This window comes from Sorex fumeus, unplaced genomic scaffold, assembly GCF_029834395.1.
Source record: "Sorex fumeus unplaced genomic scaffold, SorFum_2.1 ptg000086l, whole genome shotgun sequence".
Classification (NCBI taxonomy): domain Eukaryota; kingdom Metazoa; phylum Chordata; class Mammalia; order Eulipotyphla; family Soricidae; genus Sorex; species Sorex fumeus.
This window is the reverse complement of record NW_026606143.1, coordinates 7,966,571-7,980,998: the sequence shown is the minus strand read 5'-3', so window position 1 is coordinate 7,980,998 and position 14,428 is coordinate 7,966,571. Positions and strand designations below refer to the sequence as shown.

General features: G+C 39.1%; 2 protein-coding genes across 8 annotated transcripts in view; one reads left to right on the top strand and one right to left on the bottom strand.

The window, feature by feature from the left end:
- The window catches only part of CASK (calcium/calmodulin dependent serine protein kinase), a 998,363-nt gene that overhangs the window by 89,895 nt on the left and 894,040 nt on the right, over window positions 1-14,428 (bottom strand). The gene's annotated exons all lie outside the window — the stretch shown is intronic.
- USP9X (ubiquitin specific peptidase 9 X-linked) overlaps window positions 1-14,428 on the top strand; it is a 103,498-nt gene that overhangs the window by 11,603 nt on the left and 77,467 nt on the right. For all 7 annotated transcript variants that reach the window (XM_056131335.1, XM_056131332.1, XM_056131334.1 and 4 more), the window contains exon 2: window positions 13,031-13,284. In XM_056131335.1, coding sequence (XP_055987310.1) covers window positions 13,189-13,284 — 96 coding nt within the window. In that variant the 5' untranslated portion in view covers window positions 13,031-13,188. The remainder of the gene's footprint in view (window positions 1-13,030; window positions 13,285-14,428) is intronic.

The following is a 14,428-nucleotide window of genomic DNA, read 5'->3' as shown; positions in this document are numbered from 1 at the left end:
ATTGCCTGTATACTGATGGTTAAGAACTATTACACATGCAGATCATTACATATACATAATGTAACTATTACAAATACTTACATAGTAGGTTTGGAAGGCCATTGGATTTTCTCAGCTTCTGGCCTTAGTCTATTGTGTATACAGCTGTTGTATATACATACTACTTATAGATACTTAACTCTTATCTTCATGCCTCAACTAAGGGGTAAGAATCCTGGTGAGGGCGTGTGCAAACACTATACCTAAATGAGTACAAACCTAGGTGTGAGTAACATAACCTGATATGTAATCTTTGACAGGCATCATATCCAGAAATATGTGAGGACCACAACCAGGCCTATGTATAATCCTGCAAGTAAGAGGGAAGGAAAAAAATTAGACCACCTTCTTTAAAAACAAAAATTTACTTGTGATCCTACTTCTTTGGGGGAACCTAGACTATTCCAGTATATCCCAGTCCTACTTTAGATATTTTTCTGTGGTACTTTTATTACCCTTCTGTATTGTAAGTTACAGGTATTGAATTTGGATGCAGATACTAAATTAAAAGTCCCTAGTATCATTGGGTGTGAACCAAAAGCAGAAAAAGCACAAATTTAATGAGAGTTGGTTATTCTTAATTTTATATATAAATACAAAAAGTAGATTAGTTTGGGGCTAATAGGGAGGAATAAGGGAATGGAAGTGACTTGTTACTAATAAGCATAGGGTTTCTTTTTTTCAAAAATGAAGATACTTTAAGATTGTGATGATGGCCATACAGCTTTGAATAAACTAAAACCACTGAGTGATGTAGTTTTAAGTGGGTTGTTTTATATGGCTTATGAGTCTCTTTCTTTAAATAACTGTAGTTTTAAGTACACTGAGGATAATCTCAATGGTAAAAGAACTTAAAAATCTGTTTTCTTCTTCAAATTAATTTAGTCATTGATATATGTAGCTTAATTTAGCTGTAGAAAATTCAGGCAAAAACTTTACCAACTGGATGGAGATTGAAAAATTAATGCCTTGCTGAAAATGTTGACTAAATGAAATGAGGTCTTTGTTTCTAAGTGTGTTGGGTCAGCATTTCATGATAGAATAGGTAACATCTGAAGTTTAAACTAATATCGACGAAGGGTTGGTAAAAGCTATTAATAGGTGACTTGAGTTATCTGGATCTGTTAGTAAAGCAAAGACTGGTAAGTAGGTTCAGACATTTTGTGACATTCAGTGTGTTAACTGTCCTGTTAACTGTGTAATTGGTTTGTGACTATCATAAAAGTCCAAAGCTCACTTGGTTTTTTTAACAGGTTGGTTTGTTTAGAAATTGCAATTTATTGTGACTATGTATGGAATTAATAGTAAAAACATAATTGAATAAAAGGTCTCTCACTTTTTTTTTTTTTTTTGCTTTTTGGGTCACACCCGGCAATGCTCAGGGGTTACTCCTGGCGGTACTCAGGGGACCATATGGGGTGCTGGGAATCGGACCAGGGTCCGCCGCATGCAAGGCAAATGCCCTACCCACTGTACTATTGCTCCAGCCCCTATCTCTCCCTTTCTATCCCTCCCTCCCTCCCCACAGCCAGCAGTGCTCAGGGCTTATTCTTGGCGCTGGGATCACTTTTAGCAGTACCAGGGATCACGCCTAGGTCGACTGCATACACATCATCAGTTGAGCTGTACAGTCTCTCTCTGTGCCCGAAAGGTATCTTTAATATAAAATATTATGAGGATGTGGTGTCCACACTACAGAGCTCAGTATTTTGAAGGATTATAATGTAGAAAATGGTAAATATTAAGTTTCTGTTTTCAGTGTGCAAAACTATAACCAATAGGTAACAGCAGCAAGGATAAAAGACACCTCAATAAAAGATTATCCTTGCTGGTTTTAAAAGTGTTGTAACAGAAGACTTCAAAGGGAGACTAGATGTAGAATTTTTTACAGTGGAAGCAGTTGGTTTTCAAATCTTAATAGTCTTTAAACACTCTTTCCCACCCCCCTGCAAGTTTCCAGTCTTCCAAATATCTCTTTAGAGCCTTTTTTGTATTGAAGTCAAAACAAGTTATTAGGAGAGCTTAGTCTCCTGTGGGTATTGATTGTAGTGGTATAGCCATGCAAAACTCAAAGGAACCTATATCATAGTCAATACTTGTCATCTGTCCATACTATACTACTAATACTGTTCAATTTGTAAGTTTTTTGATATTAAAAAAATGCATAAGGCTTTCTTATGATAATTTCATTTTTGCAGATTTTTTTTTCTTTTTGGGTCACACCCGACGATGCTCAGGGGTTACTCCTAGTGGTGCTCCAGGGACCATATAGGATGCTGGGAATCAAACCTGGGTTGGCCACGTGCAAGGCAAATGCCCTATCCACTGTACTTACCGCTCCAGCCGCTTTTGCAGATTTTTAAACTGATTTAAAATAAAGTGATTTGATGTTTAAAAATTCTGCCTTAAGGTAGAACCAGAATGAACAAATTTGAGCCAGCTTAGTACTGTTGCTAGAAACCTAGTGCTTAGGTGACTTGAACTTCAGTTCCATGTTTACTAGATTTTCCTATTAACATTTCTACCTAAGAGTGGAGGATTTGTTCATTTCCTTATCTAAAATATGATTTACAGGTTACTTAGCACTATATGATTTTAGTGGTTTTTAATTATTATTACTGTTACTTTGTTGTTGTTTTTGGTGATGGGACACTGCCATTGTAAACCCTTCACAATGCTCAGGTCAGTGTTGTATTGGGGGTTGTTGAATCAGGGCCCTGTGTCTGCCAAGCTTAAACTCCAGTCCTTTAGGCTCTCTTTCTGGCGAGGTAACTGGTTTCATTAGTCTCTTTCTCCTGGGACAAATTCTGGTAGATTATTGTATATTATTGCAGGTGATCTAAGGTATCTATGGTTCAAAGCAATTTTGAACTATAGGTAGGATTTTCTGTTAATATAGTTTGATAATAAAAAGAGGCGTCTTGGAGCTAGAGTGATAGCACAGCGGGTAGGGCGTTTGCCTTGCACGCAGCTAACCCGGGTTCGATTCCCAGCATCCCATATGGTCCCCTGAGCACCGCCAGGAGTGATTCCTGAGTGCAGAGCCAGGAGTAACCCCTGTGCATCGCAGGGTGTGACCCAAAAAGCAAAAAAAAGAGAAGTCTTAAGTAAGGGTCTGGCAAGATAGTTCAAAGGACTGAAGTGTATGCTTTGTGTGGAAACCCTGGGGCCTTGGGAATAGCCCTCAGCACTGCCAAGTATGGCCCCAGACTAACCCATTCAAAAAAACGGCCGTGCTAATAAATTAGCCTGAGACTGTTCATTTATTTTTAATAATGATCAACCCAAGGAATGTGATAACTCTTCTAGGAGCAGAGAATTGGGAGAATACCTTCTCTTTGATTGATCTGGAGGTAATCTTAGAACTTTGGGAAGGCTCAAAAATAAAAACTAAGTGTAACCATAATTTAAGATTTAAGAGTAATCTTAACATTTAAAGGGAGAAATAGCCAGCTCTTGTTTCTGCTGATTATAGTAAATACAGAACATCAAAATTAAAAGATAATTTAATGGAAAGGGTAGTAGAATAGAGACACAGGACTGAAATAAAATGCACAAAGATCAAGAAGACCTCCATAAACATTTCCAAAGCAGAACATGTGACCAGACTGGACAGTAAATAATTTTATGGATATATGAACCATTGAGTTTAGATATCTCAGTACTACATTTGGGTACTGTTAGTTGGTACAAAACATTAATGTGTTGAGAGGAAAATTGCTTATGAATTAATATGACTTGCAGGTGTGTTTACTGGCATTTGTCAGTAAGCTAACTACCGGAACAAAACCATATTGTAGCAGAACAGGACTGTGTTTGGGGCTTACTGCTTACTCCTGGCTCTTCATTCAGAGATTGTTCCTGGCAGGGCTGTGGGACCATGTGGGGTGCCGGGATCTAACCTATGCCATAAGCTATGGCCCTTCATCGACCATACAGTAAATGTCAAAGTAGAAATTTGATAAAATTTCTCATTTCAAAACTTGATACGAGTTTTTGACATAATTTTATGAGGCTTTTAATGAGTAGTAGTTGACTAACAATAGAGTAATGAAGTGATTTATTCATGTGGTTTCCCTTTTGATAACACAATAGAAAAAAATAGTGATGTGCATAGGAAGTGATAGGCTGAACTTTTGGCATCACTGTCTAGAGTTGAAATGGCCTTCGTGCGTTAGGGTTTGTTTGGTTTGGCCTGGCTCTGGGGCGACTCTGCTTCTCAGGGCTTACTTTTACCCCTGACTCTTCTTAGGAATCACTTTTGGCAGTGCCTAAGGGACAATATGGGGTTCCAGGGATCCAGCCTCAGTCAGCCACTTGCAACACAAGTGTCCTTCTTACTGTACTGCCTCTCTGGGCACAGGAGTTCATTTTACTGCAACTGAAAACTTGTCTGTGTACACCTCCATTATTTCATGATGTGGGGAACACTATAATGAGCCCATTCATCACTGTAACAATTACTAATATATTTACAACGTATAGTCTAAAAATGTATCAAGATTTGAACATCTCCCCACTTCCAATAATGGCTAGAAAAACCCTCCCCCCCTTTAAAAAAATAATGGCTAAAGCAATGATGCAAAAATAACAAAGGGAAAACTAACAACAGAACATTCTTGCTGAGAGCACATTAGCATTCTCTAGGAGATATCCTTTGTTAGACTGTAAATTCTCAATAGACTTTTGGGATTGAAAATTAAAGTTTATTCTTTGAACATAGTGGAATAAAATTAGAATTCAACCAAAGGAAATTTGAGAAATTTACAAATAGGTGGAAATCAAGCACATTTATTTTGGCATCATAATTGATCCACTTACTAGTTCTTAAGTTAGTTGATTTCATGACTTGAAATCTTTCTACAATTTAAAAATTTTGAATTTTGTCCCTAATGTCAAAACAAAAGCAAGATCTTGTCACTGAATTGTCATTTTTCCTCAGATTTTTAAAATGTGCATTTAAAGGAAACTTCAAGACACAAAAGGATAAAAACAAAATCACATACAGACATTGTCTGCTCCACTATTAGTACTCAGAAACCACCACTACTTTTAATTGTCTCACTCTGCGAACAGCATCTGAATATTCACAATCCAAAACAGTGATGAATATTGATGTTGAGCATCCCTTACTACGTTTAATCTATTTCAAACTAATGATAGGACTATAAATAAGGGAGATAGGGGAGAAATTAGGAGAATAGTTGGGGAATTAGAGCAGAAAAATAACCAAAAGGGAGGTGAGAGAAACTATGGGACAGGAGCAAAAAGTAACAGTCAATATCTACCAAGTATTTATCATAGGCCTAATAAACATCATTTAAAACATCCTGTTCTATTACCTTATTTAATACTTCCAAAATTCATGAACGATAAGTACTCATTAGCACCTTACAGATTTTTTTTAAACTTGAGGCCTGGGGTACAGTGGGTAAGGCACTATTTACTTTGTATGTGGCTGGCCCAAAATCAGTTCCTGGCACCACATGGTCCCATGGGCACCATCAGGAATGATTCCTAAGCAGAGCCAGGAGTTAAAGAAAAAAAAAGAGCTACCAATGGGATAACATGAATGCTAACTGAAAAATCGCAAAGACATACACTTTTGTTATCTCATACTTTTGTTATCTCACTTAAGTAGAACCTAAATAAAGGGCAAGATGATTGTAAACTTAGATCAGATTTGTGGTTAGCAGAGGTGACAAATTAGGAGTCATTTAGGTGTAGAAGCCAAGATACAAAATTCCAGTTATAAGATGACTAAGGGTATGCATCATAATAACTTAACACCTAATGATATATCGGTGATGTATATAAGAAAGTTAGAGTTTGACCCAGGTGTGGTCCAAAAATAAACAAAAAACTGGGGCCGGAAGAATAGTACAGTGTGGCTGATCCAGGTTCGATCTCCAGCATCCCAAATTGTGGTTTTATAGTACCAGTAAATTTTTCACTGGGGATTGGGTCTGCCAACTAAGTCCTGACACTCCCTTGAAATAAATCTCTGACAGCATTTTAAAACTGATTTTGACAGGGTTCCCCCTCTCCCCCAAATGCAGTACTTTGAGTAGCTCTTGACCATTTTGATTCTCCGATTTTATTTATTTTACCTGGAGTTTGTTTATCTTCATGAATGTGTAGGTTACAGGAATGTTTTTCCCTGAGTCTGGAGGAGTTTGGGACATACTTTCTATAAATATTTCTTCTGTTTCTTTTCTCGGGTCTCTTTTACACATGTTGTTATGCTTAGTTGTGTTACGTATTTCTTTGAAACCTATTAGATTGCTTGATTTTTTATGTATCTGTCGAGATCTGCCTTCAAGTTTGCTGATCTGTTTTGTTTGGGGGCCACACCTGGGGAGACTCTGGACTCAGGAATTACTCCAGGTGGTGCTGGGATGGGGGAATCATAGGGGCTGCTGGACATCAGACCTGGGTCAGCCACATGTATGGCAAATGCACTACCCACTGTACTATTCCTCTGGCACCATCTTTTTTTTTTTTTAATTTTTTTATTAGTGAAACACCATGAGGTACAGTTATAGACTTACAAATTTTTGTGCTTGGGTTTTAGTTCTACAATGGCACTATCTTTTTATTTTTGGACCACACCCAGGGGTGCTTAGAGATTAATCATGCCTCTCTGCTCAGAGATCACTCTTGGTGGTGCTCAGGGAACCATATGCTGTGCCAGAAATGGAGTTGGCTGTCTGCAAGACATGTTCCACCTGCTATATTATCTCTGGTCGCAAGTTTGCTGATTCTTTGTTTAAAGCTCAGGTCCTTTAATTTGAACCATTTTAGTAAATCTTTCATTTCAATGATAGTGTTTATGATTCTAGAAATTTTGAATCTAGATTCTTTTTATTACATTGGTAATATTTTCTATCTGTTTTAAAACATTGTCCTATTTTCCTTTACTGGTTTTAAGCATGATTTTTTTTTTTTCTACAGGGGCGATGCACATGGGTTACTCCTGGTGGTGCTTAGGGGACCATATGGGATGCACGCACGGTCAGCTGCGTACAAGGCAAGCACCCTGCCCACTGTGCTATTGCTCCAGCCCAAGCGTGATTTTCTTTAGTACTTTGAAACTTAACTGGCTGTAGACAGTTTTTTCCTGCTTTTCACCATATACCCTCCCCCACCCCCACACCTGACTCCTGCTGCTTTGCACATCTTACGATTGGGGGAATGGGATTAAAAATATATGGTAGCAATTTTTGGTCCTGATTCCTTCTCCTAACCCCCAGAACTGTTTGCTTGTCTGTTTACATAGTGACTGACTCTAGATTACATTATGAAAGTATTTCCCTCATAATATACAGCCTGTGATTTTGCTCTGCAGAGGACACACACAGGCCTTAGTCATGCAGTCTCCTTGGGATGACAAGGCTTTCAGTTGACTATTCACTTCTTTTTTAAACTGTCTTTCTCTGTTGGTATCCTATGTAAATGTTAGTCTCCTAATTTTTGACTGATTTCTTTTGTTTTAGGTGATAGCTTCATAGTTCCTTCATAATCCCAGTTAAATTTTTTAATGTATTTGGTTGGGGTAAGGAGTAATCTTTAAGTTTAGTCTTTGGGGTTTGCTCTGACACTGAGGAAGAAACCTGACACTTAAATGTCTTTCTCTACCTCTTTCTATTAAATTGCTAACTAGTTTAAAATCTAGCTTGTTCTAAAAAATAAATTTTTGTTAGCTTGTTGCTCTTGATTGTTTTTTGCCTTTGTCTCCATTGTTCTCCAGTGCATCCTCAGGCTTGAACTTCCCTATACTGTGTTCCAAATAAAGTCAGTTTACTTTGAGAGAACTTGGAACACTGTTTTATGGCCTGCCTCTCCTCCTGGGCAAAACTTTACACCAGAATTTCCCAAAAGGACAGATGGGGAACTCTGTTCTTTGCTGAAAGGTAGATTTTGGTATTTGGTTGTGGGAAGAGGGGAGGTCAATCACTGAGTGACCCTTCCTCTCGCCCCCCACCCCCCAATAAAGTGGTTGTAAGCCAAATAGGAGTTTGGGAAAGTCAGCTTTATACTATTCAGAACTGTGACATTTCTGAGTGACATCCCTGCTTCACGGAGCAGGGTGCTAGGAATTTTCTCGGTGTATGGAGGCTTCGCCTTATGAATGAGATGGAAGCGCCCCAGACCTTTTAACTGCTCTTGCTGGCAATACAACTTCTTCCAAACTTAAAAGTTGGGGGGGGGGGAGTGAGAGATGCTAGCAGCCTTCCTCTTCTGGGGAGATACCATGTCAATTTTTTTTATACAGGTGAAAATAGAATGGAGAGATAGTGTAGTATAGGGGGCAAAAGGGCTTGCTTTGCATGCTGCTGACCCTGGTTTTGATTCTCTTATCAGCTACTCAGAAGTGACATTGTTCAGACTGCAGCTACATGTAGCCTTCTCTCTTGTACTATCTCTCCAGCCCTATGATTTTGTAATGAATTAATTCATATATTTTTAAAACATATGCATAATGACGTGTATTATTCACATGCTTAGCAACTAAGCCTGATTGTACTTGGAGAACCATGTGGGTCTGGGTATTGAACCTGGTCTACAGCGTGCAAATTAGCCTTTGCTTTCTCCCTGTTCCCATATATGTCTCCCCACCCATAACCACAATTAACATTTTTTACGTAAAATCTGTGGAATTTCAGCCTGATCATAGGTAGTTGAAATTGGGGAAAAGAAACAATGCTGGAAAAATAAATTAGCACTGATCATGAATGCTCTTGAGAATAACAGGTTCTTATGTAACGGGTGGAGAGGATGTAAGAGATGTAAGAGACTTGAAAGCATTGGGAGATTAATTAATTAATTAATTAATTAATTAAAACCAAACGGATTAAAAGTGTGGAGGTCAGTTAGGCTGCTGTGAAAATTGGAGTTTGCTAGAGGGGGAGTTGAAGATAACATGGGACACATACATGGGAAGTTGAAGAAGGGAATGGAGAGAGTTTGACTTAGTGCTTTCTAATAACTAACTCCTCCATTTGACTTTGTTTTCTTTGTGGGCCACACCCAGCTGTGCTCAGGGGCTCTGTTCAGGGATCACTCCTGGTAGGGTTCAGGGCCATATGTGGAGTTGGGATTGAACCCACATTGGCCACAACATGCACCGCAAGAACCCTACCTACTGTACTATCACTCTGGCCCCTAAAGAGAATGTTGGGGGTAGGGGAGGAACCACATCTGGCCATACTCAGGGTTTTACTCAGGGATCATTCCTGGTGGGCTCAGGGGACCATATGGAGTGCCAGGGATCAAACTCAAATCTGCCTCAGCCTGCTATACTGCCTCTCTGGTACTCCATTTTACTTGCTTTATTGTGTTTTGAGCCATGTCCAGCTGTCCTCAGGCTTAGTCTGGATTCTGTGCTCAGGCATCTATGGGCAGTGCTCAAATCTTGGTCTTCTATGTATAGGGCAAGTGCCTTGCCTGCTGCACTGATTCTCCAGTCCCCATTTTAGTTTTGAGTATGCCAGTGAAATCTTCGAATTGAGTGATAAACAAAGATCATATAGCTTCTGCCCTTAGAAACCTTATAAGCTTTGATAAGGAGAGCGTTCATAAAACGGATGCTATTGTGAGTGTACTGACTTGAGAACATTGGATAAAAGGAGTATTTGAATTGTTCATGTCGGGAGAGTTTGTGAGTCGGTGTGTTCAAAACTAAGACAGCTTGTGCAAGAGCCCCAGAGGCCACATAAAGGAATTCATTTTGAAAAAACAAGAATGCAGACTAGGGGGCCAGAGAGAGAGAGTACAGTGGGTCGGCCACTTACTTTGCACTTGCCTTGCATGCAGCCTACCTGATTTTGATCCTGGTATTTTATATGGTCGCCCGAACCCTCTAGGAGTGATCCCTGAGCATAGAGCTAGGAGTAGGCCCTGAGATTTACCAGATGTGGCCCCCAAACAACAACAAGAAAGAAAGCAGAGTAGGGGAGACAGCTCAAATTGTAGAGAGCCAGACCTGATCAGAATGGCCCCCCTTTTTTTTTTCTTAAGCTGCAAATTGAACTGGAGTTAGAACTTTTGAGTATTGTCGTCGTTAAAACACGAGCCTGGAGTTTGTGCTTGAGATCCTCGTGATCTTACAAGCATTCTTTTGGGGGGCTAAGAGATGACTCAGGAGCTCCATGCTGAAACTCCAGGTATGCGTGCTCTTCCCCCTCTCCTCTCCCAAAAAGAAACCACCACCCCCTAAAATGAGCAGATAAAGTATTTTGGTCTTCAGATAGTTTCACAACAACAGAGAAATCTGTCTGCGGCCATGTCAAACAGTTTGGCTTCCTGCAAGTCAAGTGGCTGTGCTGTTAGATCTGGCTCAACACATTTCTTTAGTCACTAACTTTTCCTCCCCCCACCTTTTTTTCTCCAAAAAGAAATTGCTGTGGGGATGCAAATTGAACCCAGGGCCTTCAATTTGTGCTCCATCACTTGAGTCAAACCCCAGCTACCTTAGTTTTATATTTTTATTTACTTTTATTTAAACTTTACTAAATGTGTTTGGAAAGAACAAGAACTCAAGTGTACTATGCGATTTTTAGAAGTGTGTTTTGTATAAAAGGGGGAGACAGTCCAGAATACAGGTTTAGTTTTAATAAGTAACCAAAATGATTCTGATGGCAAGCCAAATGTAGTCTCTCCAGTCCCCAATTATTTTACCTTTTTTTTTTATGTTGTGGGAAGTGGAGCTTGAGGCACTATGGGCCACTCCAGATGCTATCTCTCACTGAGGTAGTTACTTCCAATGCTTGGGTGCCTATGCCATTCCAGGGATCAAACCCAGCAGGGCATGTGCTCTGCTGCTTTAGTCGCATCCCCATCCATGATACCCCAGAAATTATTTTTATTTGGTAAGCCTCAAGGTTTGTCTCCCTCCCCAACTTGCCCCACACAAATATTACACTATTTTTTCTCCCCCCCTCCAACTCCAAAACTGTCACCCCTTCTTATTTCAGGAGGCAGGGGTAGGAGATGAAAAATTCCTAGATGATACTAATTTGTTATCTCCGTACTTTTGTATGGAGATAGTTCTGTGTTCACTATTTCCCAACTTTTCTTCCTTTCCAGACTTAGAGTCTGGTGAATATTTTCTTATGGAACAGTGAACCTCAGTCACCAATATCACTACATGCCCCCCCTTTCTTTTCACAAACTCATGCCCCCTTGAAAAGTAGAAAGGAAAGGAAACCTGGAACTCAGGATTACATAAACCAAGATTGAGGGTTGAGGTGTGGGGGGGAAGATTATTGGAGCATCATCATTTGAGGGAGAGTGTAAAATAGGATCATGAACCTGAACCCAGGAAGAAATTAGAGTAAATTTGAAGTAAAGAGTGAGTTAAATTGGTTATCTGATTATTTTGAGTGACTTAAAAGAATCAAATAAAGGGTGGAGCAATAACAGTGGGTAGGGTGCTTGCCTTGCATGTGGCGGACCTGGGTTTGATCCCCAGCATCCCATACGGTCCTCTAGGTACTGCCAGGAGTAACCCCTGAGCATTGCTGGTGTGAGCCTAAAAGCAAAAAAAAAAAAGTAAAAAGAGTCAAATAATTTTTAGCACACGCAAAATGCTAGCAAGTTTTTCCAGCTTTTCAAAATTGCCTTAGCATAAAAGTTTCTTTAATGTAGGTATGTGAAAATAACAAAAGAGGGAGGCTGCTTAATTTTGTTGTATTTTGTTTTTATCACATTCAAGATTTCATTCCCCAATTTTTTTTTAGGTTCAGCTGTACTCAGACCATTCTTAAACTTTTCTATTAGACCAGTTTGATTGGTGAAACTGTCTTGTTACATACAACCCCATCATTGCATTTGAATCATGATACTTGTGGTAGACTGTTCTGGACTAAATGGGAAGTGTTGTTTGTTGCCTTAGTTAAAATCAAATATGAGCTTTTAGCTGATGTTCTCAATTTAGTGGTACATTAGAATATGTAACGAAGGCCTTTTTTTAAAAAGACCTGGTGCCTTAAACTGATTTCCAAATATTGAAGTTTACACAATCTGGAGAAGGGTTTGGGCAGCAATGTTTTTTAAAGTACTTCTGACGATTTTGCTCTGTAACTGTTGATGGTACTCATTGGTTTAATGAACAAAGACCAGTTTGATGGCATTTTCAGTAGCCTTTGATAGTCTGGTACCAAAGAAGAATTCTGCTGTAAAACACTTGTGGTCTATAGCTCTATTATGGCTCTGGGAATTCCTGTGGCCCCAAACTTGGCAAATGTGGAAAGTCGAGGTCACTTGACATTTGGTTATACTGAAATGCATGTGTGCGTGCGTGCATGTGCGTTCGTGTAGTTTGAACTCTCTCCAAAGAAAAAATAATCCCAAATCTTTTAATTAAAAATCAGTTTGTAAGGAGACCAGAATGATAGTATAGCAGGTAGGACTCTTGCCTTACACTCTGCTGATTTTGAGCTCTCCAGCGCCCTATATGGTTCCCTCAGCCCCACAAGGTGCCCTGAGCACTGCTGAAGTCCCTCCCTCCCCCATCACTTTTTGTTTTTGAAAAGTCATTTATAATGCCCTTGTATAGTAATAATTAATTGCTCCGTCCTTCTGAAATGTTCTTAATCAGATTTTACCTGCTTTGTGTGTGGTGTGCACATTTTACTTTGTAATTAAAGAATTGGCAAATTGAATTGGCAAATTGTAGATCCTTTTTTTGCCAGCCATTCCATAATTCTAAAATGGTAGCTAAATATCTAGGTAATGTGTTAGAATCAAAAGAGAAAACAAATCTTTTAGATTGTACATATGGTTGGTTTTTTTTTTAATAGAATAAACAATGAGTGTACCATTACTAGTTTGTTAAATAACACTAGTTTTCTTTTTATGATTGACAGGTTTTTAATTAACACTACTGCTTTTCCATTTTTTTCTATATATAGCTTTCTCTGCATTTGCTGATAGTTGAATAGTTCCTTAGATTATATTTTTTTATATGTAACAAAACTTTTTCTTATAGGTTATGCAATGGTCTCTGCAGGATGGTTTCTTCTTGAATTGGATCTTTTCAAGACTAACAAATGCTGGTACTTCACCTTCAATAAGTGGACTATAATTTCTTTTTTCAAGACTACTACATAAGCAGACAAAATTGCAAAGATCTGCCCTGTATCGAGTATGACAGCCACGACTCGTGGCTCTCCAGTAGGGGGGAATGACAACCAGGGCCAGGCTCCAGATGGACAGTCTCAGCCCCCCCTTCAACAGAATCAGGTACAGTGTTCAATAAGATAATTAGTTAAAATGCATGAAATGTTTAACAAGGGCTATTAAAGATTATGTTCTTGTGTGCTATTGCTGGGAAGGTATACAAACTTGCTGGAAGGTATGTAATTTGTAGTTTGTATCAGTAGCCCTAAAAGAAGTTGTGTATACGTAAGCCACGTTCCAGCTCATTGTGTCTGCTCTATAAAATTAATCATGTTCAGGGCTGGGGAGATAGCTTATTTGTAAGCCAGGTATTGGACCCCAAGTTTGAACCCTATCATCACATAGTTCTCTCACACCAGCCAACTCTGGGTACCCCCTTGGACTCTAGCACTGAACAGTTCCATCCAGTTGGCTGAGTATTGCTGGAAATATCATGAAGGCTTCCTGTGCAATGCTTTTGCCGCTGCCACTCCTCTCACCAAAAGAATGATAAAAACTCCTTTATTTGGTTGCGTGATGCATAACTAAAGTGGGGAGGAAATAGGTGAGCTAAGATGAAGAATAAGTAGAGCATAAAATTGGCTGCATTCATTGAAAGTGATGTGACTTATTTGGAAACTATGAGGAGGATTTAAATGCTGAATAGTAGTTCAAGCTAGGGAAATTACGGAGTAAAATTTCTCAACCTCAAATTAAGAATGAAAGTTTTGTCAGAAACTACTTTAATCTGTAAAATAGGCTATATTGTACCTGTACAATAAATTTTATTATGGCAGGACTCATAATAGGGAATATAAGCAGAGAGGCAGTATAGTTAAGAACACAAACTGCTGAAATAGATAATGGAGTTGAATTCTGACCACAGAATTTGAGCTGTCACTTTGGGCTAACTTCTTGTTTCAATACATTTTTCATTTCCAGTATAAAACTTTTTAAAGGTTTTGAGGACTATTTTTTAAAGCACAGTAGCACAGAAACATAAGTTTTCTATGACTGTTTTGAAAAGTTAACGTAACCTATGCTGGTGTTTGAATTACTAGATGCTATATACATATTCTAGATCCCAACGGTGTTCAGGGCTTATTCCTGACTCTGTGCTCAGAGATGAGTCCTGGCAGGCTCTGGAGACCATATGGTGTGCAGGGGGATGGCACCCAGGTTGGCTATGGGCAAGGCAAGAGCTTTGCCCACTGTATCTTTCTAGCCC